Source organism: Myxine glutinosa, chromosome 6 (assembly GCF_964187855.1).
Source record: "Myxine glutinosa chromosome 6, kmMyxGlut1.1, whole genome shotgun sequence".
NCBI classification, from domain to species: Eukaryota; Metazoa; Chordata; class Myxini; order Myxiniformes; family Myxinidae; genus Myxine; species Myxine glutinosa.
Genome location: NC_136266.1, coordinates 109,290,833 through 109,317,523, shown reverse-complemented (window position 1 = coordinate 109,317,523; position 26,691 = coordinate 109,290,833). Strand labels below are relative to the sequence as shown.

The 26,691-nt window shown below is 37.8% G+C and overlaps 1 protein-coding gene across 11 annotated transcripts in view; it reads right to left on the bottom strand.

The window, feature by feature from the left end:
- The window catches only part of NCOR1 (nuclear receptor corepressor 1), a 376,183-nt gene that overhangs the window by 82,986 nt on the left and 266,506 nt on the right, over nt 1-26,691 (bottom strand). For all 11 annotated transcript variants that reach the window (XM_078780340.1, XM_078780342.1, XM_078780346.1 and 8 more), the window contains 2 exons: nt 8,293-8,494; nt 4,138-4,559 (listed from right to left, as the gene is read on the bottom strand). In XM_078780340.1, the coding sequence (XP_078636466.1) occupies nt 4,138-4,559; nt 8,293-8,494 (624 nt within the window). The remainder of the gene's footprint in view (nt 1-4,137; nt 4,560-8,292; nt 8,495-26,691) is intronic.

The window sequence follows — 26,691 nt, the reverse complement described above, 5'->3', positions numbered from 1 at the left end:
TTCAAATAAAATGCTCCGATTTATCAGCTTCAAACATTTGTGGAATGGATCATTACAGTGCCTATATAGAAAGTCTACACCCCCTTTCAAATCTTTCACCTTTTGTTGCCTTATAGTCTGGAATTAAAATGCATTCAATCAGGCTTTTTCCACCTTTATTGACACATCATAACCCACAACTTCCAAGTGAAAAACAAATTCTAGAAATTTCAGAAAATTAATTAAAAACACAAAACTAAAATATCCTGGTTGGATAAGTGTCCACCCCTCTGAGTTAATACTTGGTGGAAGTACCTTTGACAGCAAATATAGTTGTGAGTCAGTTGGGATAGGTCTCTACCAACTTTGTACACTTTGATTGGGCAATATTTGCCCATTCTTCCGTACAAAACTGTTCAAGCTCAGTCAAGTTGCATGGGGAGCGTTGATGGACAGGGATCTTCAAGTCATGCCAAAGATTTTTGATTGGTTAGGTTGGGGCTCTGACTGGGCCACTCAAGGACATTTATATTTTTGTTCCTTAGCCACTCCAGTGTAGCTTTGGCTGTGTACTTCGGGTCATTGTCATGCTGAATGGTGAACTTCCCTCCCAATTTTAGCTTTCTTGTAGAGTGCATCAGGGTTTCCTCTAGGATTTTTCTGTATTTTGCTCCATCCATCTTCCCTTCTATCCTGAAAAGTGCTCCCTCCAGTCCCTGCTGATGAGAAACATCCCCAAAGCATGATGTTGCCACCACCATGCTTCCCAGTAGTAGTTATGGTGTTCTTTGGGTGATGTGTGTGTTGAGTTTGTGTCAAACGTAACATTTTACATTTAGGCCAAAGAGTTCCATCTTGGTTTTGTCACACCACAAAACCTTTTGCCACATGGCTTCAGAACATCGTGTTTTTTTTGCGTACCTGAAAAATGACTCATGGTGGGGTTTTTTGAGCAATGGCTTCATTCTTGCCACCCTACCGTACAGGCCAGACTTGTGGAGTGTTTGGGATATTGCTGTAACATGTACACAGTGACCAGTCTTTGCCATAAAGGCCTGTAGCTCTTTTAAAGTTGCTACTAGCCTTTTGGTGGCCTCTCTGATCAGTCCCCTCCTTGCTTGGTCATCTAGTTTGGAGGGATGGCCTGATGATCTAGGCAGGGTCTTGATGGTACCATATGCCTTCCACCTCTTAATGATTGCCTTAACTGTGCTCCAAGGGATATTCAAGGCCTTTGAAATATTTTTATACCCATCCTCTGATCTGTGCCTTTCCATAACTTTATCACCAGAGATCTTTTGAAAGCTCCTTGGTGCTCATGGTTGAGTCTTTGCTGTGAAATGCACTACTAAGCAGAGGAAACCTACAGGAACAGCTGATTTTATGCTGAAATAATCAGAATCACAACAATTTAACACATGTGGAGGCCAATTCACTTGGTGTGTGATTTTGAAGGTGAATGGTTACACCTGAGCTCATTCCCCTCGCCAGAGGAGAGGGTATTGCATTTGAGTCAGTTTGTCTGTCTGTTTGTCCGCACAGAATAAATATGATTTTCTCTGCAACCGTTGGTGTGATTGACAGGAAATTTTCACCATTGCTGCACATTCTCCATGATGTCATAATTCGACAAGTACAAAACTTCATCCGATCAAGATGAAATTTCTTGAGCATTATCTAAGGATAAATTGGTGGAGAAAACAAATAATGATGATGTCATCGGTCACGTGGTTCGGCCGCCATATTTGTTTTAACACAAAAGCCTTAAAACACACTGGAAACACGTGTTGGTGAGGGTCTGCAATCTCTGATTGCTCTTTCTAGTTACCTCCGCCACCAAAGGTGCATGGAGGTTATGTTTTCACCCCTGTCTGTCCGTTTTTCTCTCCGTTTGTTTGTGAACAAGATATCTCAAAAAGTTGTGGAAGGATTCGGATGGAATTTGGCAGAGAGGTAGCGTATGTGACAAGGACAAAATAATTAGATTTTGGTGAAGATCCGGATTATGATCGGAGAGATTGGCTTCAGTTGGATGAAGAAACAGTTGAATATATGTATGAGAGAGGGTGGGATTCTGGAGGAGTGGCGGACTCGTCGAATTGGTCCAATATACAAAAGGAAAGGAGACGTACACAATTTGGGGAGATAGAAAGGGATCACATTTCTAAGTCACATTATGAATCTCTGAGAAAGAAATTGGGAGGATATGGAAAAGTGTGGAGCAGAAGATAGGCAAAGAACAACATGGGTTCAGAAATTGAAGGACGACTGACAGGCTGTTTATGTTGAGAAAGATGGTAGAGAATAGTTTGGAGATAAGTGGAGGAACAGCATTCGGATTTGTGGACGTTGAGAAGGCTTACAACACTGAACCAAGAGAAATGGCGATGGTGATGCTGAGATGGATCGGAGTACTGGAAGTAGAAGTTAAGATGGTGGAAGATAGGTATGAGGGAACGAAGGGAACAATTTTGGTGGGATGTGGAATGTCAGAAGAGCTCCACATTAACATATGTTTGAGGCCGGGCACTCAGCCCACTAGTGTTCATTATGGTGATAGAACTCGTCAACAAGATCAGAATGAAAGACATTCTCAGAGAGCTACTCTGTGCGGACAATCTGGCGTTAGTAGTGGAGAGCGAGCAGGAGATGCAGGAAGTGCTGGAAGAGTGAAACGAGGCTTTTGAGAAGCCTGGAGAGAAGATGAACCTTTAGAAGACAGAGGTAATGTGGGTCGGACAGCAGAGAGAGAAATTGAACATCAGTTTAGAGGGGAAAGATAAGGCAGGGAGATAGATTTGTGTACATAGGTGGAAGTGTCTGGTGATGGAAGTTCGTAGGCAGAAGTATGGAGGAGGATACAAATGGGTGCAAATGCATGGAGGAAAGTAGAGGGTGTGATGGAGGATAGGACAGTACTGAGAAAGTTGAAAGGGAAAGTACTGAAGTCGTGCTTAATGCCAGCATACCTATACAGTCTGGAAATGGTGGCACTGACAGGATGTGGCACTGAGGAGGATGGACAAACCTAGAGTGGAGATCAGTGTGCAGATGAGCTTGATGGGAAGATTGGTAAAGAGCCAGCTGAAATGGGCAGGGCACGTGGTGCGGATGGAGGAAGATAGACATCTAAAGAGAGCAGATGTGTTGAAAGAGTGAGACAGGAGAAAAGGGGTAGATCATGGTTGAGATGGGAGGATTGTGTGAAGAAGGATGCTAGGTTGGAAGGTGGAGGTGGATGGAGAGTGGCTGGATGGCTGGTAATCGAGAATGGTGATGGAGTGTTGGCACCACAGCAGAGCATCAGCTCATTAGGAGTTTGCCTCACCTAATCCAAAGGGATTTTGAGGAAGAACTACACATGCAAGGCAGGCACACTTCCATGTACAATGGCTCAGTACAGCCATGTCAATAAACTGAGAAAGTAGTCAATTCTTGCTGGTGTCAAGGCCATTCTACATCAGTAAACTTCTTTCATTTGCTTAAGTTGAGTCCTGCGAGTTTTGTTATTTGCAAATTCCTGCTCTAACTTACATGGGGTACTCAATCAGTGGCACAGTCGTGCCCACAGCAAATGATGCTACCCGCTGACATGTGCTGCATATGGAAGAAGAAGATAGTACAACTTGGTCATACATTCCTCATCATGGCTATCAAAAAGTTAGCTTTGATTGCATCAGATCATTTTCTATTTGCTGCCCCATTATTAGTGCGTTTAGGTTGCCTTTTCCCTCTTGCTGCTGGGTTTGAATCACATTCATCATCCCAGTGTCTTCTTCAGAGAAGACTACATTTGTTGTTAGGGATGCTGAAATAGAGATGCAAAATCGTTTGGTGTCTCTTCATGCCCTTCTCTTTGTCTATTGGTTCCCTCATGCTCCATTCTGGATGTATGGACCTACCTCCTATATCATTTCCACGAGTCTGGATCTCAGATGAATAGCAAAAACTGGTGTAAAGGGATAAATGTACTGTCCCCTCCAAACCCCAGGCTAAATCCACAATCTAATTTGAAAGCTTTGTTTGTTCACTCAGTGTAAAAAGCAAATAATTACGTTGAAAACAGCGGTTAGAGGTATCTGCAGACCTATTAATCTCATTATGTATGCTCACTCAATAACAGTTAGAAAGGATCGGCATTGAAAATGCAATACTCACTGTCAGCAGTACTAGAAGAGGTCGAGGGAATCTGCCGAGTGATTATGGCGTCGATGAAAGTAGACGCAGTCATGGTGGTCTTTCCGTGTGTTCGCAATTCCTGCTCATGACGTGACACGGGCCGCCTCTGAATTGGAGTCCGTTCTTTCCCACCATTGGATTCTCCCCAAACGCCGGATGTGACACCACCCGAGGGCACCCTTTCTTTGACCTGGTCAACATGCCCTTTGCCCTCCGCATAAACCAGAGCTGAAGGCGTTCCTCCCCCTCGGCCTCCAAGATGGCTCATAAAAGTTCCACGGCAAGTATCGGGCACGAGACTGGCCAAGCGGGAGCTCATCGAACCTTCACCCTTGTTCTCCTTTCCCTTATTGTACAACTCATTGTGCACAGAAACCATGGAGCTGTCAGGTCCCAAGGACCTGCGCACCAAGAACACAGAAACCAATAATATTACTCAATACTTGTTGTAAAATGTTATGTTGAACCTTTCAATGGGCATTTTACCCAACACATCATGTGTGATGTTGTGAAAAACTTGCTTGGATTTCCAATCTGAGCAAATGATTTTTTAAAATATAAAATGCAAAACACAAATTCTAAAATTCTAAAATTGCACAAAACAAGAGTGCACACAAAGCAGACAACTCATTCAGGAAACATCTGAACTGATGAATCATAAATGTCACTATTTCACAACATGTGCTTACTTGATCCTCAGAAGAGTGACATTTCCAAAAGGGATGAATAAGCACAGACAAAAATTTCTCAAGACCCTTTTTTTTTTCTTTCTTTTTTTGTATACTGAATCGAGGCTCGTAAAGAGCTAACATTTATCTCACAAACAAATCAACCAGACAAACAAAACATATAAAAAGAGGGAGCGGAAGACAAGATGGGGAGAGATGGGGAAGCACACAAACACAACATCCGAGAGCAGGGAGATGCGTGGAAGGGAGAGGGCCCGGGGGGAGGAGGCGTGGGAAGGGGTGGGGGGGGGGGGGGGGGGGGAGAAGTACAAAACACAAGAACACCAATACAAGGACTTCCAGGACAGACGTTGGTATTTCAAAAAAGTGGAATTGGAGTGAAATTAGTGGGGGTAGAAAAGATCAAGGTTTTGGATGGGGGAAGATAAGAGATGGTGGTGAACAGCTGTTTTAAAGACCTGGAGGGTGGAGTGGGATTGAAGAGAGTGAGGGAGTTTGTTCCAGAGGTGGGAGAAAAGAGGAATGAAGGAGTGAAGGTGAGCAGTTACAAAGCTGATGGTGACCTTCTGATGCAAAGTTACAGATAGAAGCTCAGTGTTTGAAATTGCCTGAACTACCTGCCACCCAGGAATTGAAAAGTTCTCAAAAATTGCAGAAAGCGAAAAAAAACGTTACTTGTAGTTTCCTGCATTTCAGAACATTACAAATCGTGCAATCCAACAGAGCTATAATCAACCATGAGATAATATACAGTCGTGGCCAAAAATATTGGCACCCTTGCACTTTTTTCAAACAACTCACAATTTTCTCGAAAAATAAGTGGAAATTGACAAAAGTATTTGGTCTCCACAATTCTTTATTTCACTGTTAACATTACAGAACTTTTGTTTTTGATTCAGAACTTAATATATCTTTAAATATATTAATATAGAACTTTATAGAATATATAGAACTTTCAATCAGAAAATAAAAAGAAATGGCATTGACAAAATTATTGACACAACAAACTTAATATTTGGTAGCACAGCCTTTGGACAAAATAACTGCAGTCAAGCGCTTCCTATAGCCATGAATGAGCTTCCTACACCTCTCTACGGGCAGTTTGGCCCACTCTTCCTGGCAAACTGCTCCAGTTCTCCCAGATTTGAAGGGTGCCTTCTCCCACTCTTCTTGTGCACACTACTCCAGTTCTCCCAACTTGGAAGGGTGCCTTCTCCCACTCTTCTTGTGCAAACTGCTCCAGTTTTCCCAGATTTGAAGGGTGCTTTCTCTCACTCTTCTTGTGCAAACTGCTCCAGTTCTCCCAAATTTGAAGGGTGCCTTCTCCCAACTGCTGTTTTCAGATCTCCCCACAGGTGTTCAATGGGATTTAAATCTGGACTCATTGCTGGCCACTTCAGAACAGTCCAGCATTTTGTCTTGAACCATTCCTGGGTGCTTTTTGAAGTGAGTTTGGGGTCATTGTCCTGCTGCAAGACCCATGACCATCGATGGAGACCCAGCTTTCTGACACTGGGTTGAACATTGCACTCCAAAGTGCCTTGGTAATCTCCTGATTTCATGATGCCATGCACACATTCAAGGCACCCAGTGCCAGAGGCAGCACAGCAACCCCAAAACCTCACTGAACCTCCTCCATGTTTGACTGTAGGGAAGGTGTTCTTTTCTTTGAAGGTTTCGTTTTGTTTTCTGTAAACATGGAGACGATGTGCTTTACCAAAAAGCTCTAATTTGGTCTCATCTGTCCACAGGACATTATCCCAGAAGGACTTTGGCTTGTTCAGGTGTGTTTTGACAAACTCCAGTCGGGCTTTCTTAGTAGTGGAGTCCTTCTGGGTCCCCTATCATAGAACCCCCTTTCATTGCGTTGGTGACGGATGGTGCGAATAGAAACTGTCGTACCTTGTGTCTGTAGTTCAACTTGAATCTGCTTGGCAGTTGATCGAGGTGCTTTCTCCACCATTCGAAAAATCCTTCGCTGCAATCTTCGATCAACTTTTCTCTTGCAGCCACGTCCAGGGAGGTTGGCTGCAGTGCTATGGGCCTTATACGTCCTGATAACATTGTGTACGGTGGACACAGGAACATCAAGGTCTCTGGAGATGGACTTGTAGGCTTGCGATTGTCCATGTTTGGCTACAATCTTGTGTCTGACCTTCTCAGACAAGTCTCTGGTTTTCTTTCTTTTCTCCATGCTCATTGCAGTACACACAATGACACAAAACAGCAGAATGGATCCTTTTCTCTATTTAAACTGGATGAATGAGTGATGTTTATATTGCAGGCACCTGCAACTCACCACAGGTGAGTTCAATTCCAAACTAAAGTCGAATCACCTGCTTGAAATCTAATTATTTCTAACAACTTTTAAAAGGTGCAAATAATATTGTCCGGGCCATTTTAGGATTTCTGTGTGGAATAAGATAATATTAATTAATTTTTTCAGCTTTTTTTGTTTTGTTCCACTGCAAACCAAAGAGATACACATGTGGATACCAAAATATTTTAAAATTTAAACAATTTTCTGGAAGAAATGGTGCATTATTTGAAAAAACTGCAAGGGTGCCAATATTTTTTGCCACGAATGTACTTCGCATCATCGGCTTTATGCTCCTTTGATAGAATGGCCGATCGTATGATGCAATGCCTGGCCTCTATTGAATACTGGATGTTGACTACCGCATTGTACAACCAGATTATATTTTGTTGATGATTCCAAAAATATGATATGACAAAACCTAAGACGAAAATGATAATTAAAATAAAGGTATGCAGTCGCACTTATGGGAATAATAGCAGCCGAGGCCATTGATGCAAAAAAGGAAAGAGGGATCATTGTGAATTTAACTTACTGATGAAAAAAGCAATGCTAATTAGTTAGCATAGACAGTATTTATAAAGAGATTACAAAGAGGGAGATTAAATAATCATGTGACACTGATTCAAAACATGTGTGCTTAATATGAATAATCTGAGGCATGGCAGTGGGCGAGGCTGGGGCAGGTTAGGGGTGGAGGCCTGGGCACGTCGGTGACGTAGGACCGGGCAGCATAGCGACGGAGGCTCGGGCAGGGTTGCTGCTAAGGCGATGCATGGTGGTGGCCAACGCCGGGGCATGTGGTAAAGATTTGTTATGATTGCAGCTGCAGTTGTAAAAATGAAACATTTCACTTGGTGTCTTGTGATGAATGTTTACTTTTGCATTAATGCATTAAGAATGTGATTTGTATTTTATAAATACAATTTTTTTGGTGAAAGATATTTTGAAATGGCCGATTATGTGGATGCATGCAATTAACCTCGCGTTTGGAGATGCACAGATTGTGCATGCTCGTATTTCTTATTTATAATTGTTTGAAGTTTTTAGTTTCCAGGAACAATATCAAAGGAATATCTCACCACAGGAAAATGAAGAAGTGATAAGGATGTGCAACAGTGATCTCACCAGAGTGCGGGAGCGGCACCGTGTGTCAATGATCCAACCTGCTGGCAAGGGCCCGACCTTCCGTGCACCAGCGACTCGGTTGACGTGATGACCGTCTTCCCGAGACCCTGAACAATGCTCGGACGTTGAATCACGTTCTCTCTTGGCCTTGGTGATGCGGGCGATGGCGAACCTTTGCTGTACCGGCCACATAGGTCCATGCCTTATGTGCCCAAATGAGAATGAATAAATGAGGGTGATGTTGGAGAAAATCAGCTACAATGTTAAGATCATCTGTCACAGTGGGAGTTTGTGTACATGGATCAATGGTTAAGTCAAACTAACTTTCTGTACTTGTGTTTGCAGTTGCAGAGTACAGGTTATTAAGGTCGGTAGTCTCAACAAGACCAAAAGTCTAACAGCGGCGTATCCGGGCTTGTAAAATATTATAAACCACACACACACACACACATATGATTAGCTTTTTGAACAGTCGCTAATGCTGTTTATAACATTAAAGAAAGAAATTTGGAGGAATTCTGACATCCATGAGGTAAGTTTTACTTATAGAACTGAGTGAAGATCTACTGTAATCTATATACCCCACAAGAGTTGGAGGTGTGCTCATTTACCAAGCAGCTAGCTAGCGCTTGCCAAGCCGGCCGTTCCTTAAGGGTTTTGAATGGAGTGCTTGCTCAAATGCTTAAACCATTTGGCGATCTCTCCACAAGAAACTTGGCAAATGAACACACACCCAATGTTCTTGAGACCCGAGCATAGATCAACTGTAATCTATATACCCCAAAGAGGAATGACCTTTCCTGCCGCTCTCGAAGTGAGCGGGTGTTTACGCCGTAATAACATCATATACGTAATGACGTAGCATGACGAATGAATGAATGAATGAATGATTGTTTGACGGCTGGACACAAAACTTCTGCTACTTTAATATATATAAGATATATATTTAACCTCCATTACATTTGCAGTCACTACAAAGGGATTAGTGTTACGATTAGATTTGCTATAATAATAACGTTATGTTATTATTACGAAAATTATAATATTTTTAAAAAACCGAGGTGAATTCCTTACTTCCGCGGTTGCAGTGCTTCAATCCATCAACTTTGCATTCACGACATTGGGATTAAAGTGTTATGGTTATATTTACTATAATATTATTATTACTACGAAAACGATACTACTGAAACGATACCACTGCATTAAGAAACCTGGGTTTAATTTGTCCGAAGCAGATGGTGAGTCATAACGCCTAAGGCCTGTATGTAATGTACTGTATTGTTGGAAGAGCCGTAACGCCGATGCTTTTGATATTTCATGGTCATTTTAACAATCGGTTTTTTGTGTTTCACACTGAATGAAAAACGTAAAGGTAGAGCATGGTGATTATGATATATGACAGGTTCGACGATATGTTCGGCATGAACCACATATGAATCAAAATGGCGGTGCGTAGAGAGTCAGCTGCAGCACCACCTTAATGACATCAGACGTAATCACATCACCCTGTCATGTGACCAGATTCTCAGCTCTGATCGGTATACGTTTGAGGGGACATACATACATACATACATACATACATACATACATACATACATACATACAGATGGACAAACACTGTTCTCAACGACTCTGCCCGATGGGCATCGTAAAAACTTTTTTGGGAGGAAGTCATTAATTGTATATAAAAAAAAAAAGACAATTAATTAAAAAACTTTTTGCCAAGAAATATTTGCATTTAACAACTTCACAAGCAGAAGCAGGAAGTATTAATACCAAGTAGTGAAGGACAAAAACAAACAAGCACAACGTCCAGAACGTAATAACAATAAACTCACCGTACAAGCATTTTGATGAAATAATTTTGCTCCCCCTCTCCAATAAATATAGCTAATTCACTCATAAGGTACTGGTTTCTTCATGTTCAATCGTTCATTACGTGTGTAAAGTTTTACAGGTACAGGTTTTACCAAAGGTGGAGTTTAAATAATGTCCACGAGGTTAATTCAAGGCTGACATGGAAATCAATAAGTACAAGGGAGTTAAGTAAACCAACTCTTTTTCAAGGTGTTCCTTGGCGATGTGTACACACTTTGTCCCATCGTTGTGGTCATGCCTCGATTCTTCAGCACATCAACTTCTGGGATAGGCACACAACCACTTTCACATCATCACTGGGAAAGTTTATGGGACCCAGATGTTCTTTGAGTGGTCCAAAGAGATGGAAAGCAGAGGTGCCATGTTTGGACTGTATGGGTGATTATAATATAATCGGTATGGACTATATTATAGATATTCCCATACCATCTACACTGGAATACGTTGTTACGACACTTGTCATGCAAGGACGCGCATTGTCATGCAGTAAAGTTACATCCTGAGTGAGCATAACTGCCTGTCATCTGCATGTTGCTCGTTTCACTTCATTGTGCAGAAAGTCACTGCAATAGTATGCATTTATGGTTTCCCTACATTCAATGCATTCCACGTGAATTAAACTGTTAGGGTCTCTTGACTACAATAAGCTCTCGGGGTGATGGAGGAACCTTAAACATTTATGTGGCACAGTCCAAGATTGTCTCCAATTGCATACGGACTCGCTTCGACTCTGGCATGAAACGATGGAACTATGTCTCCTCACATGACACAATATTCTTCAACAAATCATCCACCTTTGGGATACTTATAGGATCAAAAAAGAAAGAAGAAGAACCGCCTTTAGAGGCCATTTTCCCCCACAAAGCAGGGGTTGGCCTTTTTTGAAGCAATGTTTTATGGCCGGATGCCCTTCCTGCCGCCAACCCTGTTAGTCGCCTCTTGCGACACACAGGGAATTACCAGTGAACTGGTAATCAATTTGCCGACCTCGGAAGGATGACAGGCTGAGTCAACCCCCTGATGTTAATTCAGCAATCAACCGGGATTCGAACCCAGGATACTAGGATCCCAAGCCGGCACCCTAACCGCTAAGCCAACACCAGGCTTGGGATATGTGGTCCTTTGGTACCCACCGTGCATTAATCTTGTTGGATTTCAAGGGAGAATGAAAGATTGATTCCACATTTTCAACAATGTTGCCCAATTCTTCTTAAATTTCATGTATAGTCAGAGAGTTCTCCTAATTATCTGTTCGACAGGTTCAGCGTTTGCTTGAGTGGTGGCAGTTGGTTAAATGTGAGGATGCTCAAGATCTCTCCCCAATTCAGTGGCATTTTGGAACTTCCCATCCCATTTAAATTTAACGAAGTGATAAAAAGCATCACCAGATTGTGTAAACACTCCTGTTAACTGCAGCTCGTTTGATGTTCTCCTTCACAAGGAACTTGATGTTCCACAGCCCACATGATGTTGGCTGCGATTTTGATCTTATCCAGAATGACATGATCAGCATTCATGCAATTTCCTGTTCAACTTTATCAGGGTTAATAATACTATAATTAAACATAATTTATCAACAATGATATACAGTATTATTAGATCGGCTCACTACACTCATCTCACCACATGTCGCTACAGAGGCACAGGCTTGTTTTAACTGAGGATAATGACCTGACTGAACTTGAGTTGTTGTATTGTCATGATTTACACCAATTATAACACAAACATTTTTTTGTACAAATTTATTTGCAATATTGTTGATATTAGTTATTTGTAATCTAAAAAGGTCCAAGTGATCTAAAGCTCCAAATGGTCATGGGTCCAAGCTGGTCTAATGTATCTAAAGCGTCTTACGGGTCTTTGTGGTCTTGAGGGTCCTCATGGTATTTAATGGTCTTTGTGTCTTTTAGGTCTTCAGGGTCTTCTGGGTCTTTAAGGGTCTTTTGGGTATTTTGGGTCCTCTGGGTCTTTAAGGGTCTTTTGAGTCTTCAGTGTCTTTCGTGGTCTTGGTGATCTTTAGGGTCTTGGGGGACTTAAAGGGTCTTCAAAAGTCAAAGGGGCTCAACAGTCTAAAGGGTCGAAAGGTATATTCCAACAGTACGTAATTAATAGACGTACGTAATTAATACACATGACGCAACAGACATTCAAACAGTATGTAATTCATATTTGTATAGTCACATGGCGTCACCGCCTCACGCCTTCACAGACCGTGTTTTTTGGTTTCACATATATTTGAAGAAGAAGAGGAAGACGTTTTGGTTACAAATATACATAATACATACGTACAGTCATACATACACACATAAATAATCATATACGTTTGCTCCATTATAATAAGACACATTCTACATCATATAAAGTCCACATCAACCTCGACAAACTTCCTGCTCCAAACCTCGTATCTGCCTCAGGTGTTTTCCCTTTCCACAATGATGTTTGTAAAAATATAAACCACTGCGCTGTTGCATTGTGCACTCGTATGACTGTGCGTACCCTGCATGGTGAAGCAACATGGCTACTTATTTTTGGTTGCAGAAGTAGCAGTTGATAATAAACTAGAAAGGCACTCTTTGATGTCGTGACGTCGACCGATATCCCTCCGCTTACATTACTGATTACACACATTATTACATCATTATACACTAGCAGAAGTACCCGGCATTGCCGGGCGGGGGAGGAGGAGGGGAGGGGGAAGAGGAGGGGAGGGGAACAGGGAGGAGGGGGGAGGGGGAGGGGGGAGGAGAGAGGGGGAGGGGGAAGGGGGGGAGGAGGAGGGGAGGGGGAAGAGGAGGGGAGGGGAACAGGGGGGAGGGGGAGGGGGAAGGGGAGGAGGGGGGAGGGGAAGGGAGGAGGGGAGGGTGTGGGGGTGCCCGGGGGAAGAAGGGCCCCTCTCCCCTCCCCTCCCCCCTTCAGGGCCCCTCCCCCCTTCCCCCTCCCCCCCCTTCCCCCTCCCCCCCCGTTCTCCTCCCCTCCTCTTCCCCCTCCCCTCCTCCTCCCCCTTAACACCAGGGGGGTTTACTCAGCCTGTCATCCTACCGAGGTCGGCAAATTGAGTACCAGTTCACTGGTAATTCCCTGTGTGCCGCAAGAGGCGCCGAACAGGGTTGGCGGCACGAACCCGGAAGTGGGAACTCATTGTCGTCAAATAAATGTAGCATGTATAGTAGTGTATATATGTTGCTTCTGGGACACTCTCATTTTCCCATTGACTTACATGTTAATTTTTCCCCTCCCTCATTGCCCCTAAACACCTCTATTTCTCTCACCCTGTTCTTTACGAACCTTCTAACCTTTTGACATGTTATCCTTATTCATTAGTCCACTTAAACAATGGTCCTTCTGTGTGAACCTGTGATCCTTCTGACCTTATGGACCTTTTAACCTTTTACTCTTAATATCATCTGGTGAATCATCTTTGACCCACTCAAACAACGACCCTACAAATATTTGTTTATGTGTGGGAAATAATTTAATTCTCCTACAACTCTCCTCACCGTCTAATACATTAACAAAAAATATGTTTGAGTTTCGTTCTTTATCAAGATATTTTAACTGAGCTAAGATAAAATGGTAAACCTCCCTCAATGTTCTTGTTTGAGCGCCTTCAGTGCCACACACTTTTTGGTAGGCTCTGCCCACTTTTTGTTAAGCTCCGTCCACTTTTTGGTAAGCCATGCCCACTTTTTGTTAAGCCACGCCCACCTTTTACTAAGCCCCGCCCACTTTTTACTAAACCCCACCCACTTTTGTTAAGCTCCGCCCACTTCTGCTAAGCCCCACCCACTTTGTTAAGTCCCACCCACTTTATAAACTCTTCAGCATTGTATCATTTCCAGGTAATACATTACATCATTTTCAGGGAATTTCCATCACATCATTTCCAGTTAAGACACGCCCAGGGAATTTCCACAGGAAATGACACACCCAGTCCTTATAAAAGGCACCGACCACACAGGATTTTTCAAACACGCTTTCTGCTTCACTTGAGAATGGACTACTATGCCGAAATGGAATGGGATAACTTTGCTATTCCTTGGAGTCCTACTACCTGTGTAGAACTCAACCTTCAGATTGATGAACTGGCCTCGAACCTCTTATCAATGGAGGTAAGTTTGTTTATTTATTTATTTATTTATTTAATTATTTATTTTAACTTTTTTTTTTTAGATGAGACTCGTGTAAGAGTTAACAAAGTTTATTTTAATATTCATAGAGCTTGATTTATACAAATAAAAATATTGTATTAAATTAATACATTGTTATTTTCTTTCACAGGAAATTGTATCTGAGATACGAAATGAAAATTCTGCTTTTAACACAACTTGGGATGAAGTTATTTTTTTGTTTGAAGACATTTTGAACAACCAAGACCCCCAGAATGAGTTCTACCTTGATGACCCAGCCAAAGAGTTATACCTTGGAGATCCACAAAATCCTGAAAAAGAGTTTTACCATGATGATACTTGTTGTGAGTTATCAAAACAAAACCCACTGAACAAGTTCTACCTTGATGAGCCAGAATACAAGTCATACATTGGAGACCCACAAATTTCTGAAAATTGGGAAACGGGAGTTCTCCCTGATGGTCCGCAGTTATACTATGTGAGACACATCATAGAAACCCTAAAAAATTGGGAAACGGGAATTCTCCCTGATGGTCCGCAGTTATACTATGTGAGACACATCATAGAAACCCTAAAAAATTGGGAAAGGGAAGTTTTCCCTGATGGTCCGCAGTTATACTATGTGAGACTTATCACGGAAACCCCCAATATTTCTGAAAATTGTGGTTCTACCTTGGGGACTTGGAAAGATGGTTATATTTTTGGAGACTCGGAATGGGGGTTTTGTTTTGATGACTCGGAATGTGATACCTATCTTGGAGGCTCAACAGGAATGTGGTTATACCTTGGGAACTTGGAAAGTTGGTTTTATTTTGGAGACTCTACTGTGGGGTTCCTCTTGGAGACTCTTTGGATTCTAAAGCAATGAACAATGTTCTTTATTTAATGACGCTTGATTTAAGCAATATCAAGAAAGTTCGAGGAAGAAAATGCTGGAAAATTCTTTCTTCCCATTTCTACTTCTTCAAACTTGAAAGCCTTGAAAGACAGAATTGGAGGGAAGAGGAAAAAACAAAAAGAAATACGTATTTTAAAAAAGAAGAAAAGAAAGATTATGTTAGGGTTTGGGTGGGATTTTGAATGTGAGGGTTAGGGATGGGGTTGGGTTAGGGATGGGGTTGGGTTAGGGTTGGGATTTTGAATGTGAGGGTTAGGGTTGGGGTTGGGTTAGGGATGGGATTGGGTTAGGGTTGGGATTTTGAATGTGAGGGTTAGGGATGGGTTGGGTTAGGGATGGGATTGGGTTAGGGATGGGGTTGGGTTAGGGATGGGATTGGGTTAGGGATGGGATTGGGTTAGGGATGGGGTTGGGTTAGGGATGGGGTTGGGTTAGGGAAGGGGTTGGGTTAGGGATGGGTTGGGTTAGGGATGGGGTTGGGTTAGGGATGGGTTTGGGTTAGGGATGGGTTTGGGTTAGGGATGGGGTTGGGTTAGGGATGGGGTTGGGTTAGGGTTTGTATATTATTATGACTCACTCACACATACACACACACACAAAAGTTAAGCCCCAACTGAAAAGTTGTGGGATTCTGTGTTTGGGGTTCACAGATTTAAAAACGTATCCCCATTATACACACACAAAAGTTAAGCCCCAACTAAAAAGTTGTGGGATTCTGTGTTTGGGGTTCACAGATTTAAAAACGTATCCCCATTATACACACACAAAAGTTAAGCCCCAACTAAAAAGTTGTGGGATTCTGTGTTTGGGGTTCACAGATTTAAAAACGTATCCCCATTACATTTTATTTATTTATTTATTATTTTCAAGGGTATTGATCTGCTTACTTGTGTTTTTTGTAATTCTTGCGAATAAAATGAACCCAAGATTTCTTCTCCATTTAAATCATATAATTTGTAGGTCCAAGGGACTGTATCCATTACATCAATGATTTTAAATAATTCATGAGTCCATTTTTGTGTATAACCTTTCTCAAAATGACTTTTCCATTTGTATATTCTTACAATATCACCAACTTTAAACTTGGGCTTTCTCAAATTAATCTCCTTTTCATATTCTAATTTTGTAAATGTTTCCAATGGTTTTGATTTTGTTGATGAATGAACTGTATTATTGTAATTATCTACAATATCCTGAATTAAATACACCCATTTTTGAGAACCGAGTTGTGTGAATTTTTTATATAATTTCTCTTTTAAAGTACGATTAAAACGCTCAATAACAACTGCCTTTCCTTCATTAAAGGTGCTGTATAATTTAATACCCTTCCCCTTAAGAAATTTCATGAATATTTTGTTATAGAACTCTGTTCCCTCATCAGTCCATAACTTCTTTGGTTTCCTTTTATCCCGATCAAATATTAGCTTAAAGGCTAACATTAAAGTATCACCCCTTTTATTTTTTAAAGGGACAACCCAGGCAAATCTACTCCTCAAATCAATAACGGTTAAAGCATACCTGTATCCCCTGTCATTATTCAATTCAATTAAATCAGCGGACCATATGTGGTCGGTGTATTTAGAATAAACCTTCCTTCTTTTAAACTTTGTGATTATAGGTTTGTGTAATTCTTCAGCCAAAAGCTCCTCAGTCTTGATGACATCATTAGAGCCTAATAGTTTTTTGAGGAATAACCAAGACCAAGTTTCAATTTAGCATTTATCAAATTTCTCACAATAAACCTATCAACTTTCTCTCTCAACGTTGGATTTTGTATCAAAGACAAATTATACAACATTTTGCTGTCGGCTTTATGTTTTTCAGTCAACGTAGTGGTTTTCCCATAAGCAATATCATGCTTCATACACACTTCGTCAACCCTATTTGTAGGTTTAGACCAAGGTTTAGGATTGTCAGCCTCATCTAATCTTTTATCCAAGTTTGTTCCTGGACCACAGAAAGAATACCCTGGAAGGTGTAATTCCCCTGGAATTCCAGTTGTTGTAAATTTACTTCCTGACAGAAACTTTTGTATATCTCCTCCTCTTTTGGGTGAGATGAATTGGCACTTTTTAGAGCCACACACTTGACATATTCCTTTTTGATAAACTCTATTATTTTTAGCTTTAACATAAGAGATATTTTTAGATTTAGTTTTCTTTTTACATTTGAGACAATAACTCATATTTATTTATCAGAAAAATTCCGACAGAGTATCAAAACCTTCTTGGTTTTTAACATATACATTTCTATCTTAATTTTTAAAACATAAAGAATCCTAAGGAATGCCTTCACTCTCTCCTCCATTTATTTACAAATAAAAACTAACTAAAGTCAATGACACCAACATCATCAATCACATAATCTTTTCCTTCTTCTTCTTCTTCTTCTTCACCACTTTCTCGTTTAAATCTCCTCCCTGAAATTGAAGACATTGACGTTGTTATTTTTGAAACCATTATCTTCATAAGAGTTGTTAATTCTTTAATTTCCTCTTCGGTGCGTTGAGATTGATTTATTTGCTGTAATACACTCAATCTTTTACGAATCTCACTGATTTCCATCTTTTTATATTTTTCCTCCCTCTCTCTTTCCTCCCTCTCCTCCTTCTCCTTTTTCTCCCTCTCCTCCTCCTTTTTCTCCCTCTCCTCCTTCTCCTCCCTCTCCCTTTCCTCCTTCTCCTTTTTCTCTCTTTCCTCCTTCTCTTCTTCAACTCCTTCCTCATCCCTTGCTACCCTTGAGCTTGAGCCCCAAAGAATATTATACATATACTCATCTGGATTTTGAGATATTCTTGTATCTATAATTATTTTTCTCATAATAGGATACCAATAAGATTTGTTGACGATTTCTAAAAGAGTTTTATATTTCATAACTTTGAGAAGTTCATTTTTATTTAATATTTTAAACAAGTCTCTATTTGTGGGTTTAACAATATCAGTATAAGGCCAGTTTTTAATGACAAAATTCCCATGTATATGCTCCAAATCATAAGGTATGTAATACCGAGCACCCTTTTCTTGTAGGTATCCCTGAATACAAAAATTATAATTCTCTTGTAGTCTTCTTCCTGCCATTTATGTATCAGAAATATATGTGAGATTAATATTATGACAGGTAATACCACCCCATCTTCCCACTACCAAATCGGTTTGTATTCCTCGGCTTTCTATCCTTATCTCATTACCTTCCTTCTTTGTCATGCGAACCATCGCTATACTATCATATATTTTTCTTTTCTTAAAATCAAGTATTTATTGTTTACTAATTGTACTTCCACATAAATCCTTATCCTCACCAAGTGGATAATATTCTTCTTTACGAGACTGATTTAAATCATGTAGGTCTTCTATGTTTATTGAAAAAGACCAATCATACCCTAAATCAGGCATATCATACCCCCATTTATTAATTCGCATATTAACTATATGTCCTTCTTTATAAAATTCAATTGTAAGCAGGTAGTTAAATTCAATGAGGAAAGGTGTATGGTCAGTATAACCAGGTGTTGTGGTTGTAAATTTTACTTGTTTAACAAAACGTGCTGTTTTCTTTAAAAATATATATTGTGATAAATCACTAAATCTAATTAAGTCATTCGCATCTGTAGGGTTTGGATAATTGATTAATTTATAAGTATTCTTCATATTAATATTTTTACTTACACTATATTTTTGGCGTTCAGCCTGTGCCTTTGTATAATAATTTGATAAATCAATATCCTGAGAAGATTTTCCAAAGATAGAACCATCTTTTCCAACATAAGTCATTTATATTAGATTAAAAATGATATCATAAAAATTTTCATTATTGTTGAGTTGAAATAATACATATAAACATAATTGACCACAACATTTAGAATTAATTTCTTGAACTTGAAATGTTTGATAAACACCATTCTGTAAGAATTGTATTACTTCAACAGGTGGTGGCATACCATAACTATCAAAATAATATTTATCCTGACTATTATGAATACAAACCCAATGAGAACCATTCTGTGTGTCTAAATTCATAATAATGTTCTTTGTATTCTTATTTATATGTATTAATTTATCTCTCATACAAATAACCACATTATCAATTTTTAGTGTTTTACAATACTTAGCTAGTTCTATATTTGACGTTGTATTCTTTCCAAATTGTTTAAACCATTTATCCATTTATTTATGAGAAAGATACAATCCATTACCCCGTTTAGTTAGTTTAACACCCGCTTGAGCGATAGAGGAAAGCATATCTCCAACCAACAATCTAGCTTTATCAGGTAGACTTTCAAGTTTTTGAGCAAAATCTACAATTACACCACTTCCACTAATTTGTTTCTCCAACTCCTTGTTATGTCTTTCCAATTCTTTTTGAGCTTTTAGTTGTGCCTTCCTTTCGTTAGCAGTTTTTACCGCTGCTGAAATACCACCAGTCAATGCTCCCGCCGCACTTAAACCAGCAAATAAAGGAATTAGAAACGGGAGAAATCCTCCTCTTGACTCGTCTATTGAATATTTCTTTAACATAGGTTTCGTCATTTTAATTTTAAGTGATCCAACATCATTTAGTGTTTTTACTTGTGTGTGTGTGAGTAAAACATCAATTCTTACTGCTCCTTTTCTTTGAATTGTATTAACATTAATAATACAAGGCTTTTGATTTTGAATACAAGATGTTAATTTATTAAGATTGATTTGATTAACATATACCCCAACCATTTATTTATGAGAAAAAACCTATGTGATATTAATCATAACACCATTATCTGTATTAATCTGTAATTCTGTTTCCTCCAAAAGCAAACAATATGCATTAACCTCTTCACTCTCCCCTCTTTCAATGTATAGAGAAGTATCCACTCGATTAGACTTTATAGTTTCCTTTTGAGAACTCAGGTCAATTGCATAGATTGTATAAAGTTTTTGAAACGCAACCATATCCAAAATAGGATCATTATTACCGTTGCTTTCACACACCTTTTGGTAAGACTTGTAGGCTTCCGCATAATCATTTTTTTCCCAATCAATTTCCAATCTATCTCGCGGATAAAATGTGCCATCAAGAGAAACCCGAAGTTGTTTCACCTTAGCATTATCACTCAGCGCATTATTCTTATTAGTACCGTCCTCTCCATCTGGTTTTTTAAAAATGAGCCAGAGGTATCGTGGCTTTCCTTGAAGAACACCCAAATTCCAAGTGTAGGTAGTGTGTTCCAGTTTAACGTGTTGACATCTTCTTTTAAGGTATGATACATTTCGCGGTTTCTTTGAGTTAAGCCTTCTATTTAACATCTCTTCCATTTTAAGATTAGGAGTATATTCACTGATATACCAACACAAATCATTAATAACAAATTTATTGTTGTCTCCAAAAGCATTTTCAACCCCAAAAAGCAACCTATTTACATTATCATTCCTTTGTAGTTGAAATCTAATTTTAAGACCATACAAAACTTTGTCATAATCACAAAATCCAAATATACCTTTCAGAGGTACTGCTACGGTAAAACTATTCTCTGGTTTTGTGTCATCATTATACATTGCCTTCCTTTGACTATAACCAGGGTCTGTGTTTGTACCCGTTGACATATCAGGAATAAAACCTTCAACAGCTCCCTTACCCATTCTATCACCAAACGAATATAGTGTAAATTTCATCATTTCAGATGTAGCAGAGACATAATCAACCGCTCCAACCTCTTGTGTTCCAATATACAGGCGAACACTATCAAACATTTTCCAGAAGAAATCATTTACGAGTGTAGCATTAGTATTATTCGCAGCCTTAGTGAATTTAAATTTACACAGCAAGAAACTATCAGCTATATTCAAGTAAGTTTGTTGATTATTTATTTCAAAACTTTTTGTTCCGTTTGAATTCCAGTCTGTTCCTGTTATAGCATTTACCTTAAAATAGTCTTCCTTTTTCGTGGAGTTTGAAATGATAATTGTATCATCCAAATCATAGATACTATCAATCGCTTCCATACTTGTATTTATATAGTATTAAAATCGTTGAAACCCTGACCCAAGTATTTTAATGATTTTTTGTCGTTCTTGTGAAGATAGTTGAGTTTTACATTTTTTTATTTCTTTGATTGCTTGTAATTTATGAGACTCCTTTTGAGCATCTTTTATACTCTTTATAGCACCCGCAACTGAACCCACGGCAGAAGCAGTTGAACCAATTAGGTCTTTATGTTTAAGGATGGTTGAACCAATACCCATGAGAGTATCAATTATCCCATCTCCTTTATTTCGAAATTGATGACCTACACCTCGTTGTCTCTTAGGTTTATAGTATCCTCTACCCACATACCTTGTATAGTATGGTGAAAGGTACATGCCCCCTCCCTTGTAATTATTTTATATTTTCCCAACTCGTGTTTTCTCACAATAACCATTATTTATTTATTGAAAAACTTCACGTAGGTGAATTCTGATGGATATAATTTCATCATTAAAGGATATCATACGATTATCTTGGTCGGTTATCCTAAAATTTACTCTGTATATGGTTTTTCCTGACACAGGTAAATAGACAAGATTTTTTGGTTCCATATTAAATTTATAACCAATCGGGGTTGAGTATGCACTGAATGAAAATATTGTATTTGTTCTTATTCCATCGTTATAAGCACCATCAATCAAATCACAATGAATTAATACTGAATTTATACCGGAGGATATTTGGATAACATTATCACTGTAAAACGTCCTGTTATTTTCAATCTTTTTTGAAGAGAAACCCAATAGCTCTCTAAACGAATTTTCAATCGGGAAATCAACTTTATAATTATTTTTAAGTTTAATAGTTGATTTTGAAGTGTGTTTTTGAATATCTATTACAATATTTTTTGGTTCATCACCTTTTTCTTTCATAAGGCGAGAGACTTCTGAAGATATTTGAGAAATCTCGTAAGCTCCAGGTGAAACGGTTATAGTTTTATATCCACTTCCTGGATTATAACTAAACTTGTTGTTTTTCTCTGTGATATTAAACAAGGTATTATAAGTTTCCATCGACAATAAAGATGCCTCATATGAGGTAAGGGGGTCAAGTTGTAGTGGGTAAGGGAATGAAGCTGTGTAATCGCTCGTTGTGAAATTAAAACTAAGAATTGTGCTTCTCATCTTATTTAATATCTAATAAAATATCTTTGTATTGACATTTATTAATTATTTTCATATTCATCAACTGATCTAAAATGGCTGAGGATTCATTAAAACAATTGTTGTTTCCAGCCTTCTTACTACCTAACAACAATAATAGCCTATTAGCTAATTGTGATGGGTCATTTGGAAGAAAACTAACACCCGAACCAAGCTTACTTAAAGCATCAATAATATGTTTCTCCTTCTCATTCTTCTTACTTTTACCAGCAACAGAAACTCCATAATCAAGTGCATTTAGCAACTCAATATATACCCTATCTTCCTGTCTTTCCATATCAAGTGGTTCCTCAAAATATTTTGAACCGCTGAATCCGGGGTTTGTTAGAAGAAACATTAATCTTGGAGTTAATTTAACATTTGGTTGAGTAGAACTCAAGAACATCAATTCATCATTAAATATCAATACCTTTTCTTTCACAAGATGGAACACTGCTGGTTCTTCTGTTGGAATGAGACCTGCTCTGGTTTTTGAATCTGCCAAATATTCATTGTTTTGAAGAGCTTCCACTACATAATTAGGGGGTTGATTTACCTCCTCAAGTTTCTGAAATAATTCTTCATCATTATATTCTAATTTTCCAAGTTCTTGTTTTGTTATCTGACTAAAATCTTTGAGCATTTGAAGTTTTTTCGGAGTAAATTCTACCGTGGGAACTGTAGGGTGTTGAGTTTTTAAAAGCGGTTTAAAAAATTTCTCTTGTTTTCTTTCAAAGGCTTCTTCACCAGTTAGTTTCTGTCTCCGTTTCTTCTTTATCTCTTCCTGTTGCTTTACAACTTTTGAAACCAACTCTTGATGTTCTTTAAACTTTCTTGCTCTTTCTTCGGTATTCATTTTCTGTATTTATTTATTGAAAACTATCATTTAATGAATTGTAAAGGCCAATGGGAAAATTTTCCTTTTCTTCATCATTATAGTAAATGTGTTGAAATAAATCTTTTTCTTTAAATATTTCATCAAATTCTTTATTGGTATTAATACGAGTTGTTATTTCTTCTTCACTAATACTTGTATCTCTGCTTTTCATACGTTTGCGTTGAGTCTCCTCATCGATATCAAAACCGAATGATAAAATCTTCACTCCATCACCACACAATTGTTTAATAATTTGTCTCATTCCTTCAGGATTAGTTTCTAAAATCCCAAGACCACTAGATTTTACTTTATTTAACTCACTCTTACAATGTGAATATTTTGTAGAACCAAGAGAGACCTCCTCAAATATTTGACCTTCGTTCCTCAATCGCATATGTTCCTCCATTGAAATGTAGTAATAATCTTTCCCTTCTACTTCTCCTGGTCGCTTTGCTCTGGTTGTAGTACTCACAAAACGAATCATAGGGTGTTTTAAAAAAAAAACTTACAATCTTTTCATTTTTACTATTCAAGAGTTTAGATTTATGAAAGTTCTTTCCAGAAGCAGATTTACCCACAAGGTTAATAATAATAGTTATCATTTATATATGTAATTATGTTTAAAATAAAAATACATCCTTTAATATCTCATCTTGTTTCACAACAATATATTTATATTTTTCAATCGTGTGTTTCATATAATTTTCAAATTCTTTTTTACAACATAACGTAGAGCAATTATCTCTCCAAAAATTATTTACATCTATTGAATTTAACTTAAATAAAATAAAAGTATTGGCATTGTTTCTTATTGAGCGTCGAGGGAGTTGAAAATATGATTGACTAAGATATATACAATTACAAGAAGAATGTCTCCCTCTTGTATAGTAGCTATCCATTACTGTTTGGTTTCTCTCATTAACACAATCATCAAAGATGACGAGGTTCTTTTTTGATTTATCTAAATCTTGAGGTGAAGGTATATCATCCGTATTATCACTGAGAATACAAGTTATGGGTTTTGGTTTCGATTTTGATTTCTGTGTATCACAAAATAATTGTATTATATCTTCAATATTATAATCATTTAGTTTGTTTTGAAGTTTAAATAAACCGATAATGTCTTCCTTTTTAAGACCTGCATTAAAACCCTGTGAGAGTAGTTGATACTCGGGTTGAAAACTAGACTTTGTAAAAATTATTAAATTATCATAATCTAAAAAATTAGGACCAAGGAGCATCTTTAAAAGTAAACAGGTTTTTCCACATCCGCTTGAACCAACTATTAGACATCTCAATGAATTTGGAATGTTTTTATGGTTATTAAATTTTATCTTATTTTCCCAAACGGGTAAAAAATCATTCATTTATATATTTGGAAAACAAGTCATCTAACTTTTTTTGAGCTATTTTAGAAACTCTATATTTTATCCTGAGTTCGGGTTTAATTTCAAAATAATTCATTATTTTATTTATATAGTATCTTGTATTAACATTTCCATTAAAATTATTTTGAATAATAAATATCATTAAACCCTTATACATTTCCTCAATACAAATAGTCTCTTCCCTTGAAAGAAATGGTGTATTATCATCACAATACTTAACATTCATCTCTCTTCTTAATCTTGTAAAGTAATTCATTTTTGGTTCTAATTTAAAAGAGTTATATATTTTTTTATATTTTTTATTATCATTAATTAAAATTAAATCACAGAAAATACATTGTTTATATGAACCCTCATTATTAAGCCCTATTCTATCACAAGCCGGACAATTCTCTAATTTATCATATGGAGAGTCTGGAAATTCTAAATATCCTTCAGAACTTATCATATTTATATGGTAAATTTTTACTTAAACTAAACGCAAGTTTATTCATTAATAAATACAATGTTTCAAAGCACAAAAGACAAATTTCAATCAATCTCTACTTCGGTGAAAGATATAGAAAAATATGTCAAAGATGTTAAATTGAACAAAGATAAATATGGAAATTTTTGGGTAAAACCAGTTATGGAAAATAACATGAGCCCCTCTATTTCATTTAAAGGAAGAGCTCTAACTATACCTGGAAAGACATCCATTAAAGTAAATCTAACAAAAGTTTCTCCTCTACTCCTGGCAATTTATTCAAAGCTTGAAAAAGTGATTGACCACGATACTTTGAAAAAGAATGATAAGACCATCAGCAATACTCGTGGAGAAATTTGTATTTACTTTAATAATCCAAAGGGTGTAGATCTAAGTAAAATGAATGATGTTAATATTTCTGGTGAAATGTCATTTCGTTCTATGATAGTTAGAGATTATTTAAAGATAACTTTTGATATTAAAAATGTAGAGATTGAATCCGTTAATGAAAGAAAGTATATTGGTATAGATGGAAAGGTTTTTTCTGCTAATTAAATATGAGTCATTACAGCAGTGAAGATTTTACGATTTCATTGAACTCGGACGATAGTGATGATAGTATTTCATTGAACTCGGACGATGGTGATGATAGTATTTCATTGAACACAGATGATAGTTATGATACGAATAGTTTGTGCTCAAATGATAGTTATGAGAGTAGCTTTATTGATGACTCTGAGTATGATTCTGAGTATTCATGTGATAGTTATGACTTAGATGATTCTGAGTGAAAAAGTGTTTTATTTTAAGCACAGTGATATATATAAAACACCACGTTTTCTCACGCTATTAATATGGTTTATTGTGATACTTGCGAGAAGGAAGTAAAATATTATAAACAACATATTCTCACCGCAAAACATACATACAACATTCTTAACAAACTTTCCCCTCTTCCACCTAAAACAAAACATTGTAAGGTCTGTAAAACAACCATCCTCAAGAAGGGGTTTAAAGCCCATCTTAAAACTAACAAACACTTGTCAAAATTGTTTACTATTAAAAATACTGATGGTGCTTTCAAAAGACATATCAGGATTCGAATCTTTAACTTCAAACCTCCCGAACCAAAGTCTATAGTTGATGCTGTAGAAATAGTCAAACCTGCTGTTCAAACATTGATTGAAAAAACACTAAAAGAAATGAAACCACTTAAATTTTATATGGGGGTAAAATTAGAAATGACAAAGGATAAAGGAGTTATAGATACACCATACATGAGAACTGAGCCACACTTTATATCTTCATATCAAGATTTTAAAACATCAGGAGTCTATGATGAACTTATTAAACAAGAGCAAGATGTGGATAATTCAATCGTAGGAAGTGGATTCAATATAGGAAAAATTATTTACATAGACATTCATATTCTTAAATCAGATCCTCTAAAAGCTTCTTCTTACATTGATTTACCCAGTGTTATCAAAAATAGAAAAGCAGTTATCAATATCAAAAATAAAGACAATAAATGTTTTCTCTGGTCTATTCTAGCACACTTACATCCTCCACATTTTCATGATGAAAGAGTATCTCATTATAAAAAATATGAGAATACATTAAATACGA